Source organism: Megalops cyprinoides, chromosome 13, assembly GCF_013368585.1.
Source record: "Megalops cyprinoides isolate fMegCyp1 chromosome 13, fMegCyp1.pri, whole genome shotgun sequence".
Lineage (NCBI taxonomy): Eukaryota > Metazoa > Chordata > Actinopteri > Elopiformes > Megalopidae > Megalops > Megalops cyprinoides.
The window spans coordinates 28,143,951-28,156,271 of NC_050595.1; the positions used below are offsets into that span (position 1 = coordinate 28,143,951).

A 12,321-nucleotide genomic window follows, 5' to 3' on the forward strand; every position below is an offset into this window, starting at 1 on the left:
TCAGCGGGTAATGCTGCCGCAGAGAGCGTTGCGCAGAACTGATCCTCGTGAACCTACCCATTTAGACACACTTACTGACATCGAAGGATAGCGCCTCTGCAATCCGATGAAGGAGGCTCCTTGGACTGTGTCCCTACATCGGCATCTCTGAGCAGCCCACCACCGCACTGCCTGCCTGCACCAAACAAACACTAACCAAATGCCGCTTTCCTCTTACTGCTGTTGAATTTCACGATTGCGGATGATCCGGTTATAGCACCGAAGAGGTGTCCTTCTGTTCCTCTTAACCTTGTACCTCCGTTCCTTTCTAATCCCGCGATCGATACACATCCTCTCACAGTTAGACCTGTTAGTCCCTGGTCTCTCGACCGAAGACCGAGAATGGTGCCCTGTTCGGTGATGCTGTTTTTGGTACTGCTTGGGGTCTTGGTGCTGCAATCCGACTCGACTCAGAACGGTAAGGATCCTGAAGTTTATGCAAGGCTGACAGTGGCTCCGGACACCCTGGCGCGGTAACGGGTTTATGGTAGTGAATGGTCTTGATTAATGTACGGTAGTGTTACATGAATTCATATAGATTTGTGGGGGTAGATGTGTGTTGTTGCCACGGTCAAATATTAGGGGTCGAGCTCCCCCTTCGACATGTTTGAATAAAATGGCACAGCGGTCTATAATGAATATACCGGTTTATACCTTGAAATAGAATAAGCATTGCTAGCCCTCTCTAGCCACCGGCGACAGGGAGACACTGTCATGTAGGCTGGTTTTAATCCCATCCGTACATTTTGGTAAACAGCCATCGCTGTTTTGTTGTAACGTTAACATATGTGTGCAATTTGAGTTAATGTATAGGAAAGAAAATGAGCTGAACATGTTTAAACGCCCTAACTAGGTAGCTAACCAGGTAGATAGGTTAATGTCCTCGAATCTTATAAAATAGCTAGTCAAGCTAGCAAGTAAATTAGCAACCAAGCAACTTGTGCAGGTTTCGTTGCATTTTCTCTCCATATCAATATGAAAATATTTATTTGGATACAATATTTACTTATTAAGACACTCTCAAGCACGATGCAATGAACTGTAGCTAGCTGTCTACAAATGTATTTCTTTAATGGTATTTAATTATACAAATGATGAAACATAGCAGGCTAAATCTCTGTTAGCTATAGCTAGCTAGCTCAAACTGTACTATGGGTTGTACGGTGTTATAGCTATCAAGGTGCTAGAAGGTAAACGTATTAGTGTAGCCAGTAAATAATGTGGTCAGCGAAGGCCTACACTGAGGAACCTACCAAACGGCTGCATAGTGCCCGAAGAATTTTAAATGAGCAACAGATGCTGGTAACGATGAGATATTTCTGATAAGAAAATAATTCCCATAGACCTTCATTCCTTACTTTAGATTTGAAATCATTATCTTCGTGTAAATACGTGTTAATACAAAGAAATATTAAGCTAAAACGTTCATGTCAATCGTATTTGCGCATAATGAAATTGAGTGCATATATTCTTCTCAGATATTACCCTCAACACCCTTGAAATTGTCACAATGTGCTAATTGACTGTATCCATATTCCAAACCTCCTCCCTAGACTGAGGCAGTCTTGAAGTGACAGCGTGCTCATGATCGAGGAATCTTATCTTACTCAGGTGTCACACAAGAACGACTCTGGAAGGGAGGGGAGGGGAGTGGGCGTAAAAGTGAAATTTGAGTCGAAGTGGAATTTATTAGAATTCATCTCCAAAACTGGGGACTTGAAAGCTGAAATAGTGAAATAATAACAATGGCTGCATCCGAATACTAAGTATGCACTAACGTCGGTTAAGAACGTACTACCCGACCGTTACTGTAGTATGTTCTGTGAGTATGCGGGGGAGTAGTAAGGACACAATTTGGACGTAGGCTACTCCGGTGCCATTTTACCTGTCCTTTGACCCGGGTGTTTACATGTTTTAAAAATCAGTCTCTTTACTTAGCTGACTGTTAACCTGCGATAAAACGAAAAGCCAACGTTACGTAACAAGCCAATTGATTTGTTATCTTGACCAAGTTGACAACACCGCCGTCTTCTTTCTCTTTCTCTTTCTCCATACTTCAAAACTTCAACAGATGTAGTAGGTCATCCGGGTATCGTTCGACTGTTATTAAATGCCTACAAAGTATTCGACACCCTACGGATTGTGACCTACTGCTTTTTGCGTACTTAAAAGTGTGGCAGTATGAGTATTCGGATGCAGCCAACATTCTGACTGCATCTGTCAGACCTTGTGATAAATTAAGTGGTAAACCTGACTAATAAGAGGAGCATGATGATTTAAATCTCTTATTTGTTATATTGCCGTTCATAAATAATGTTGCAGCTCCAGAGGCATCTGGTAGTTGGCAAGATTACACCAGATCCCACCATTAGAATCCACCAACTAAGTGGTAAATAGGGGAAGGGACTGTGGTGCCTGTCACGGAAGGTTATTATACAAGGCCTGCTGCTGCTACCTACAGCCACATTGTGGGGATCTGACCTGTTATCTATCGACCTGTGGTAGTGCACCTGTTTTGCACCTGCATGTTGGTAACATGTGAAATCTTGGATGTGAATTGCAGCGGCATTTATACGTGGGAATATATCTGAGTAGAGAAGCTTTTAAAGTCTTTCAGACTTGTTATTCTTTCATTTTATTGAGCCTGTTTATTTATTTTATTTATTTATTTTGCGGCAACATGTCTTTGATCCTACTGTACTTTGTGTGCAGTGCATTAACCGAACAAATGCTACATCAAAATTATGCTTTAATTTCACATACTAGTTGCTTGAACACAGGTTATGTGGTTGGGAAAGTGATGGACTGTCTTTGAAATGCAATCACAAGGTCTTCCTGACTGCAGATCACTGTTCACTTGGCAAAATGATTTGAAAAAATGCAAAAAATGACTTGTAGTTAGCCATAGAGTTGTTATGTCGTTGTAGAATACCCTCACCTACCTCTGAGATTGAGGTTTGTGTTGTTAATGAAGATAACTGTTGATTTAAAGCTGATAGGCACATATGTCCCCATGCAAATAGCTAGTGTCCGTTAGTGCTTACAGTGACTTGGAAGGTGCATACATGTCTTTTTACTGCCTGTATGCATCTTTTCTGTCAGTTGCAGAATGCCCGGCAGTTTAACACCAGCTTAACAGTTCTTATCCGGAATAGCGCATGGCTAACTATACAACCCCTTTTTCAGCATTACAAATCTAGTGTGTGCGCATATGCGAATATGGGTTTGATGCTCCCATACAGAAAGACTGTGGCATTGCCTGAAAAGACTCCCATTGTTTGATTAAAGCCTCCTCTCTACTGTACGCATTCCAAGCCCTACTCCAGTCCGTGCTGAATATAGTTGACCACTCCCTCCGCTCCATGCTTCTGTCTCAGCCAAAGTTAGCCTGTAGCACTGTCTCCCATGCATCTATTAATAGAATTGCGAAACGGTACAGGGAATCATGGCTTTAATGTCCTTTTGTGAAAGTGAATCCATTAACTCTTAATGGAGAGGGCTACTGTGCGCATCACCGCTGCTCTCGAGGCCGAGCTGTGTGTATTTTGGTGACTTATTCCTGCTCAAACCACCACATTATTCACTATGTGAGGAGAAAGGGGCATTTCACCGACATGAAGAGGGGGCTTGAGCCATGTCATTGTGCCACATGCGGTAATGGAGAGCAATGTTGTCAGACAGTGCTTTCAAAGGTACTTGACCACGGTGCTTTGGTGGTACTCCCTTCGCCCTGGGGTCAGCCTGAGGATTCAGAGCGGCTGGCCTGTCACGCTGCCCCATCTTATGTGTGTGTGCTTTGCAGAATAACACTGCAGTAAGTCATAAAGGTCACTGGAGGCAGTGATGTGGTGATGGATGTTGTTCTGCCACCAACGGACAAACATGGAATAATCAAAATGACCAGCACTGCCACATTATGGTTCTCCATAAACCACTTAATCATTGGCCCCGGTGTTTAACAAAATCCAAATCAAAGATATTTTGAGAAATGAAGATCCTGCTGCGCATAGGAGAGCCTTTCCGTAAAACCGTTTAATACGATAAGTCTCGGAATAAAATAATAATCAGGCCATAAATGAGGGTTGTGCATTAATATATCTGCTGTGTTGCACAGTGGCATTTTGGGGCCACTGAATGTGCCGGGCTGCAGTTGACTGAATCAGGTAACAAATCGTGTCACCTTGGTGGCTGCTCTTGAAACTAAAATCTAGGACATCATCAAAACCTCTGTGCAGATTTGGTATAAGGAAGTATAGGTTGGACTCTGGTACTGGATGTAAATTAGTGTTGGGCAGTAACAGCATATTCTTGAGAGCATATTCTTGTAGCTCTGTGCGGTCTCAGTATTTTCTCTGATGCAGTTGATATGGTGGTGTGGGAGGCTGCTTGTCATGGCGTTATCTGGAATTAAGGGATGAGTTTCAGGGCTGTAACACGACACCATCCTGGCTGTTGCACATTGAGAGACAGTGGTCTGTTATGCCTTTTTGACCTCAATAAGGTTAAAGGATGTACAGTTTGCCTAACTTGTTTAGAGGTATTAGCACATTTTAACTGAGGCTGTGGGATCATGGGCATTTATGGCTCATGAAATAACTGTCTCTTCAGTCTCTGACCTCACAAGCACCACTTTACATGTAAAGTTTCACGTCCTGTCATAAATAAACGTCCTGTTAAATTGAATATATTCAACCTTAAGTGCAGCTAAAATTAACATCCGTCCATGCAGTCCTGTTTTTTTTTCATAGTGTCACGTATGCCCACAGGTAATGGCTCATCTGTTAAAATGAATGACAGAACCTTTTGTGGACTTCTGTGTGATGTCTGAGGGGTGCTGTGAGGTCCGAAAGCACTGCGGGCGTGCGATTCGGAAATTCAGGAGTGTAGTACCCCTCTTGCCTACCGTATCTGGGGCGTGCATGCGTGCCGTTTTCCCAGCGAGATCACCTTGGCTTTGCCGCACTTGTAGGGGCGTGTGCATTCTTGCTGAGGAGTTACTCACACGCTCGCACACGCACAGGCGCACAGCCCTGCAAAGCGGTGACATAAGCGCACTGCGGGACCGCTCTGGGGCCGGTGGGGCCGGTGGAACCCGTGGGGAGCTGGGAGGCAGGTCCCAGGCAGCTGACTCATGGACTGCGTGGCAGCGATGAACGTAGCCTCCTCAGGGGAGATACCATTTCTGTCTGCTGGCGGCGACGCGCATCCGAGGCTGCGCCAGATATAACCCACCGCTGAGCAAGGACTCCGCACCCCTCTTTTCTCCACAGTGAGCCGGTGCCGCAGCAGCCTCATGGTGCCTGTGAAGTAAGCCTATAAATAGCCCGATCAAAGATTATTTTAATTAATTTCCCTCAGAGGAACCCGGCTAATTGAGTGGTTTCCGGGGTCATCAGGTTCCCTCGGAATGTTTGCTGAAAGGCTTGAGAATGAAACCGAGCCTCCCCCGCATGGCTGAAATGGCTGGTTGACTTGTCTAAAAGGAACACAGGCCTATTGGTATATTTCCTAAAAGGATTCTTACAATGACACTGTGCAGTATTCATAGGATTGTCCCTTCTGATGTGACTTCTGAAACCACCTCCGACACTATAAGGAAGTGAACGCAGATTAGGCTAGTTGTATTATCTCAGAGGACAGCAGCAGTGGACTTATCGTGGCAGCTTAGACTCAATAGACAGTGTTGAATTTAGCCTTTGGGTGCAGGCTGTACCCAGATGTTTCCTTGCAAGACACAAACACTAATTACTGTACACATCATGATGCTCCAGGCAGGAACATTAGCCTTAGAAAGCACCAACATTTGTACTCTTATCTTGCGTTGATAGATCTCCCTGTAAAGGCCAACACGAGACTGGATTGACTATAATCGACCCAGAAAATCTCCTAGGTCTGCCTTGCGACTCATTTGTGAATGGATGTAGTGTGGCACCGTCTCCTACAATTCTACACATAGAATATTAGTATTTTGAAAATCAGCCAGTTGGACATCCGGACCATGCAAACTGAGTGCCATTGACCTTCCATGTTAAGTAAATATTGTAGCAGAAGAAATGTACAAGTGGTCTTCACTATTCCAAAATAAAGGAGCACTGCTAGTGTCAAAAAAACCTGTTAGAGCAGCAACTGTAAATGCGTAGGGCCTATTCATTCATAACCAAATACAAATGTAAATGCATGGCTAGTCTTGTGTTTTAATTCATGCAGTTAAGCGGACCTCTGCTCAAGCTGTATTTGAACAGACCTCTAGTACCACCTTACCTTCACAAATGTTGCTATTATGTGTGTTGTGTGTACGGTATGAACACAGACAAAGTTGAACTGGTTTATGTATGCACTGATTTTTAAGTTCATGAAAAAAGCTCTTCGCTGTGTTGGGCGTGAATTCCAGAAAAGACACATCAGTCCTCTCTCCCCTGGTAATTAGTCCCCAAAAACTGCCATTCCTGGTCCACTGGAGTCTATTGGGGTGGTGTGTGAAGGGCTTAAGCCCCAAATAACCATTGTGTCTGTAGCTCTTAGGTGGAGAGCCGGCTCTACTCCTCAGCCACACAGAGATAATCAGTAATGTTGTTTTTGAAATCTCATTTACATGGAAAAACATGTGGTGTAAAATATTCTCACTCAAAAAAGCATGAATTATCACAGTCAGCCCTTGAGCAAAACAAACAAAAGATAATTTTTTAAGTGGACCAACCTTACATTCATTAATAGATATTTTCTGTGACTAAGCATTGCTTTTCTCAGTTAATGCATGCCAGGGACCACAAATATCTCTCAAAATCTAAGGCTTCATCCACAAAGTAATTTGTGTGAAAGAAAATGTGATCTAACAAGCAATGTTCAAAAAATGATGCCCTCCCTCTTGATAATGCAACTTGAATAGGCAGAATGAATTTGGATACAAGATGCCAATTGATTTCTACTTTCATTTGCCACACAACCATTTGGCTGATTGATCAAGCTGTTAACATTGTAGATTCATTATTTGCCCCCAGCAACAACTCATTCACATCAGCTGGTTAATGTGTTGCCAGGATACAGCCTCATCTTATGCATTCTACTATTGTTGGAAGCATCGTAACCAAAGGATCTTAACTCACTGTCTTCATTTTATTGATTACCATGGATCAATCACTGGGCTTGGTTCATTTGGACAGAACTGTAGTCACCAGGGTTGTCTGAGCTTTCCCACAAGCAGAGGTAGTCTGAGTTGACTCACAGGAGGAATAGGTGCTATTCACACAGACCTAGGGACACCAGGGAGCTCTGAGTTTTATCAAAAGCAGAGGCTACCCATGTTCACCAATTTACACTGGAATAGTATCACCAGGGTCTGTGAAGCTATCCAAAGAAGGCTTATCTTTGGGGGGGCTTGAATGGTATCACATGATGTACCAGATTATAAGATTTGGCATTACTTACCTGTGTGATGTGATTAGCTTTATTTTGTCTCACCAGGGATGGGTTTTTGTACTCCAGACATCACTGTACTGTACTCCTAAGTCAACTGTACCAACTGCAGCTTAACAATTTTTGTAGAATATAGTTAAGAAATAGTTAAGAAAAATACTTTCATTGCTTTCCGAAGAATTACAGTTGACTCCTGCATAGCCTTTATTATGATGTGGTTTGTGTCACAAAAACACATTTCAGTTAGTACTTAAAGATTCTAGTTCCACATATACATAAAAGGTTAAAGCTTTCAAACTGTAGAAGTCATTTCCACAAATAACCATAGGGCTTGCACAAAAAGTGTGAATGCAATATCTAAACTATCCTGTTATAGTAAATAAGAGATTTATGCATGCCAAGTCCTTGCCAAATGAATGGGAAATGAAAACACAGATTTTATTATCTGAGGCCACAAGGCACCAACCAACAGAGGGCTTTCAGCCTGGAAAAACTACTGAGCAGCTTAGTAAAAATAGCTGTTATGGCTGATTTGTGCAGCTTTTAAATTAAACATGTGAGTAATTTTTACTTTAGTTTAAAAGTAAAACAACAGATATCCTTAGGTAAAACTAGTACCATCCAAAGTGGGCTTTAGAAATGTAGGCATTCTAAAACATATTTGCAGTAGGAAAGCTAAGACATTAATGGAAAGTTGCTAGTTGCAGGTTGAAGGAAGCCTTACTCCACTTGCTACTTACCTGAATATTGTAGGTACTGAGCGTGAAGTTATGATGCGATAACTCTGTATGGACCTGGGTTTATAAGAGGATTTCATTGTGAAATTGTTGTGCATTGAACTGAGAGAAAAAGAAAGGTACGCTAGCATAGTGAGTGACTGGCTTCCACCATTTCATATGAAGCTGAAAGATGTCATTTCTCATTGAGTATTGACAACAATCCTTCTAGTGTCTTCTTGGCTGGCTGTGCATCTGAGGCATGAATATTCAGCCACTGTCAGAGATCAAGCACGTCTGTGAAAGCCAGTAATCTTTTGGGGAGAGACTGATACAGTTGCAGAGTGCATGCCTCTTTGTCCTCTCTTGGCTGAGTGCTGTCTGTGTTGAGAGGAGGACAGAGTGTGCTGAGAGCGAGGCTTTAAAAGGCACTTCGCCACATTTGCCATGTGTGCTTCATTATGCACAACTCCTCTCTCGCTGCTCCCGGGTCAGAGTGCAGGGCCTACAGCAAGGGGCGCCACAAAATGGACGTCATGAAAGGGATAAAGTAAACATGTCGATTCAGTGGTGAAAGGTCAGTATTAGCCATGTCAGAAGCTACAGCACGTTGAGCACTGAATGAGCGCATAAGTGGTCAGGTTGTTGTACACAGAGAAGTGCAGGCTGAGGGATGACTACTGCGAGTATGACCTTTAAATACAGCTGATTCTAAATGACTGGAGGGTTAATTTCATTTCTCAGACCACTGACCCCAACCAGTACTGACAGCAGAATACTGACCACAGAACACACGGCTGCATAACTGCCCCCTAAAGTGCCTCACTGATCTCATTGACTGATCTGAGCCAGTTAAATACTGATCTGCTTAATTTGCTTCTAGTGTAGTGTAGTAAATACTTAAGACTGCATCTCAGTTGTGGAAAAAATATGAAATGCATTACATATTATCGACAAAATGCATTACATATTATCGATATTATGTCCCATGGAAAAAAAAAAATCACCCATAAGTTACCTTACTCGATTTAACACTAGTCATACACATTATACATAAACCAGATACACTGGGAGAATGTTCCAGTGTCAGACACTTGTATTTTTAAACCGCATGAGATGAGCTATTACATGTTTTCAGAGTACAACATGTGTTCCTCTACTATGGCCATGAGTTCTGAATCCCGTGAGAACAAACATAGACTATTAGACTATTAGACTATTACTAAAATTGTCACCAGTAGTGTAAAACTAATAAAAGAAAACACATGCCTGCTCAGTGGAATTTAAAAGACATTTCACACAGTGGTGTATTTGGCAATTACACAAACTTACTCAAAGTAGTGCAGGGAGTGAAGTACATGATATGTAACCAGTTATCACTGAAACAAATGTTTGATTTCAAGGGTGTGGAGTATGACAGGGCTGCAACCAAATTTATGAGTCCATGCTCAGTTAATATTTCTGCTACACATTGTCAGTAATTTTGGAGCAGTCTGCAGCCTCCAGCCTGGTCGTACTGTGCTGAAATGAAGGTCCTTCTTTATTGAGTTTCCAGTGTCTGCTATAACAGTACTGCCAGAAATGGGCGCTGGCAATCAATCAGGACATGTCTATATAACATGGAGCTGTATAAGGAATTCTATTTCAGGCAAACACGTTACCTTTGATGACAAGATATTACAGGGCCACGATGGGACCGTTTCCCCTTTGTACACCCATCCAGAACACCACCTAAAGGCAAACCAGGAGTGGAAATGAAAGCCCTCTCTGAGCATCCTGATATGACAGGCAAGGATGTATAGTCAGACAGCGGGACGTGGATGTACAGTCATTATGACCTTTTGGTGACCACGCCAGAAATGCACTTTCTGCTCAAAATGCAGGCGTGCATGATAACCCGTGGACCTGATTGATACCTGGATTTAATATAAGGAAAGGAAGAGTTGATTGCAGACCCAGCCGCCATGTATGTGTCAGCTTGCCATGGTCTGTTTTACAGTTAACAGCAAAAGAGAACCGAATGACATTGTTGTTTGCTGTTTTTTGGTGCTGCTGTCATTGTTATGTTTGAAAATATTAATGTCTTTTAGTTATAATTCACAGCAGTGTTTTTATTAATGGTGCCTTTTACAAACTGCCTTTGGTGGAACTGTACTCTTTCTGGTCGTGCCGGTGAAGCACATTTGAATCTGACGGTCGGGTTGTGCGATACAACAGATTATGAAGGAAATCATTCTGAAACCCTGCAGCGCATGAAAATGCAGACCCCACCGCGCAGCACGGTCCAGCACAGAACGAGCTGCGCCGCTAACCTTCCGCAACTTTTCCGACGGCCCGTTTGCGTCTGGGGACGCCGGCGCGATGAGGGCGGTGCGCGGTTGCTTCTCTGGTGGATCACAGAGGGATCCTTTCTGTTGCCGTGGCGCGCTTCTATGGAAACAGCCCCTCCTCTCGCCGTGCACCCACACTATCCCGAGGGACACGCTGCTGCTGCATCCTCCATAAATCGCCTCTCTAGTGCTGCGGCAGGCCGAGCTGCGCTTCACATCTAAATTTATCCTTTTCTAGGGCGCAAGCACAATAAGCGCAGTCACTTCTAACCCCTGCATTAAAGGCACGCGGCTCTGGTTCGTCGTCAGACTGGGGTTGGCTGTTCATTGTTCACATTCTTAATTCAGCTTTAGCCAGAGGTATTGTGGGCAAGTCCTGCCGATCTTCATTTCAAGCTACACGTATTGTTTACTATTTATCATTTCCTGATCTGCCCCTCAGATGATTAAAAATCAGGAAAATGCATCATGCTCTGTAATTTTAGAGTAAGTCTGTAGGAGGAACAACATTAATTTGTAGATATTTTTATTGCATGTGCTAATTCCTTTGTGTTATTGAGGATTCTGACGATTGTTTTTCTCATGTTGATGATCCATTCACAAACCAGTGATCAATTTAAGCAGCTGCACTGGTGTCAGCCTGAGGTCACAGTATCCAGTCAGCCGTGACCTCATGATAGCAGCATTCTACCAAGTGGAAGTTTTTATTAATGTCTGAACTGCATCCACACATTTTAATTATCTCAATTTCAACCTGTAAAGTAATAGTTTGTGCATAAAATGTCATCTAGAAATAAGTCCATAATCAGCCATGGACGTAAAGCTGTCTGTAAACAGCCATAGTCCATAAATAACCATTGTACAGTTCATACGTTAAATCAAGATGCTTATATTAAATCTTACAACTGCCATATCACATATCAGACACATATCAAATCTTACAACCCTGCGGTCCATTTTTATCCAAAAAAGGCCACACTCACTTGAGTGTGAGAACATTCTGTTACTCTTTCACTTATTTCATTATTGAGTCAGCGGGCAGTGCGCACTTTTATAGTGAATTGTAGTTATCATGAATCATGTGTGTAAGGTGTGATCTATGGTTAATATGTGTATGAGGTGTATTTTGTGGTTGTTTCTACGGTTTCTACACAAAGGCCAAATTTGTATTCATTGGCATGTTTCTACACTTTTTCTTTTTCCAAGTTACTAGTGACAGGAAAAGGAAATGAAACTTGCTACGCCTTTTGGAAGCTAAATGTTAAACTCGGAGCCTTATTAGGGGCAAAGGCAGGTGCAAATTGAATTCATTGAGATGTAGTCATTGTGCTGCGTCCCTTTCCTTATCCACGATTTAGACTGAAGCAGTTGAGGCCAACTGTAATCTTTTTTGCCAATGAATGAAAAGCCAAGCTGGTGCATTTTGTTGGAATCACCCCAGGAGCTATTACAAAGGAGATTTTACGGCAGGGATTGAGAACGCTGGGGGAAAAACAGTCCTAAAACCAGTGACCTTGTCTTCGACATTGCGCGGCTCTCTGAGCACTGCACTGGAGAAAGCTATGGTTTGCTCTTGGTGTGACGATGGGGACAGTGATGGGATGCGTTGGCACGTGGCACACACCTTGTTGAGTGGGTCTGAACAGCGATGGTGACAGTCTCAGGGGGCCATTAACCTGTTCTTCATTCATGCCCAATGTTATTTCTCTTTCATTCTGTCTTTCTTATATTCAAATGCTTTTCCACCCACATATGATTTGTGGCCTAATTTTCCTTTCCTTTATTTGCTTGTAATCATTTTCCTTTCTGTTTTTTTGGCTGAT

General features: G+C 42.8%; 1 protein-coding gene across 3 annotated transcripts in view; it reads left to right on the plus strand.

The window, feature by feature from the left end:
* Positions 1 to 12,321, plus strand: part of LOC118788477 (neuroplastin-like) — a 32,798-nt gene continuing 20,477 nt past the window's right edge. Inside the window, exon 1 of one of the 3 annotated variants that reach the window (XM_036544487.1) lies at positions 1 to 457. In XM_036544487.1, coding sequence (XP_036400380.1) covers positions 382 to 457 — 76 coding nt within the window. In that variant the 5' untranslated portion in view covers positions 1 to 381. The remainder of the gene's footprint in view (positions 458 to 12,321) is intronic. The other 2 variants (XM_036544488.1, XM_036544489.1) reach the window with 2 other exon arrangements.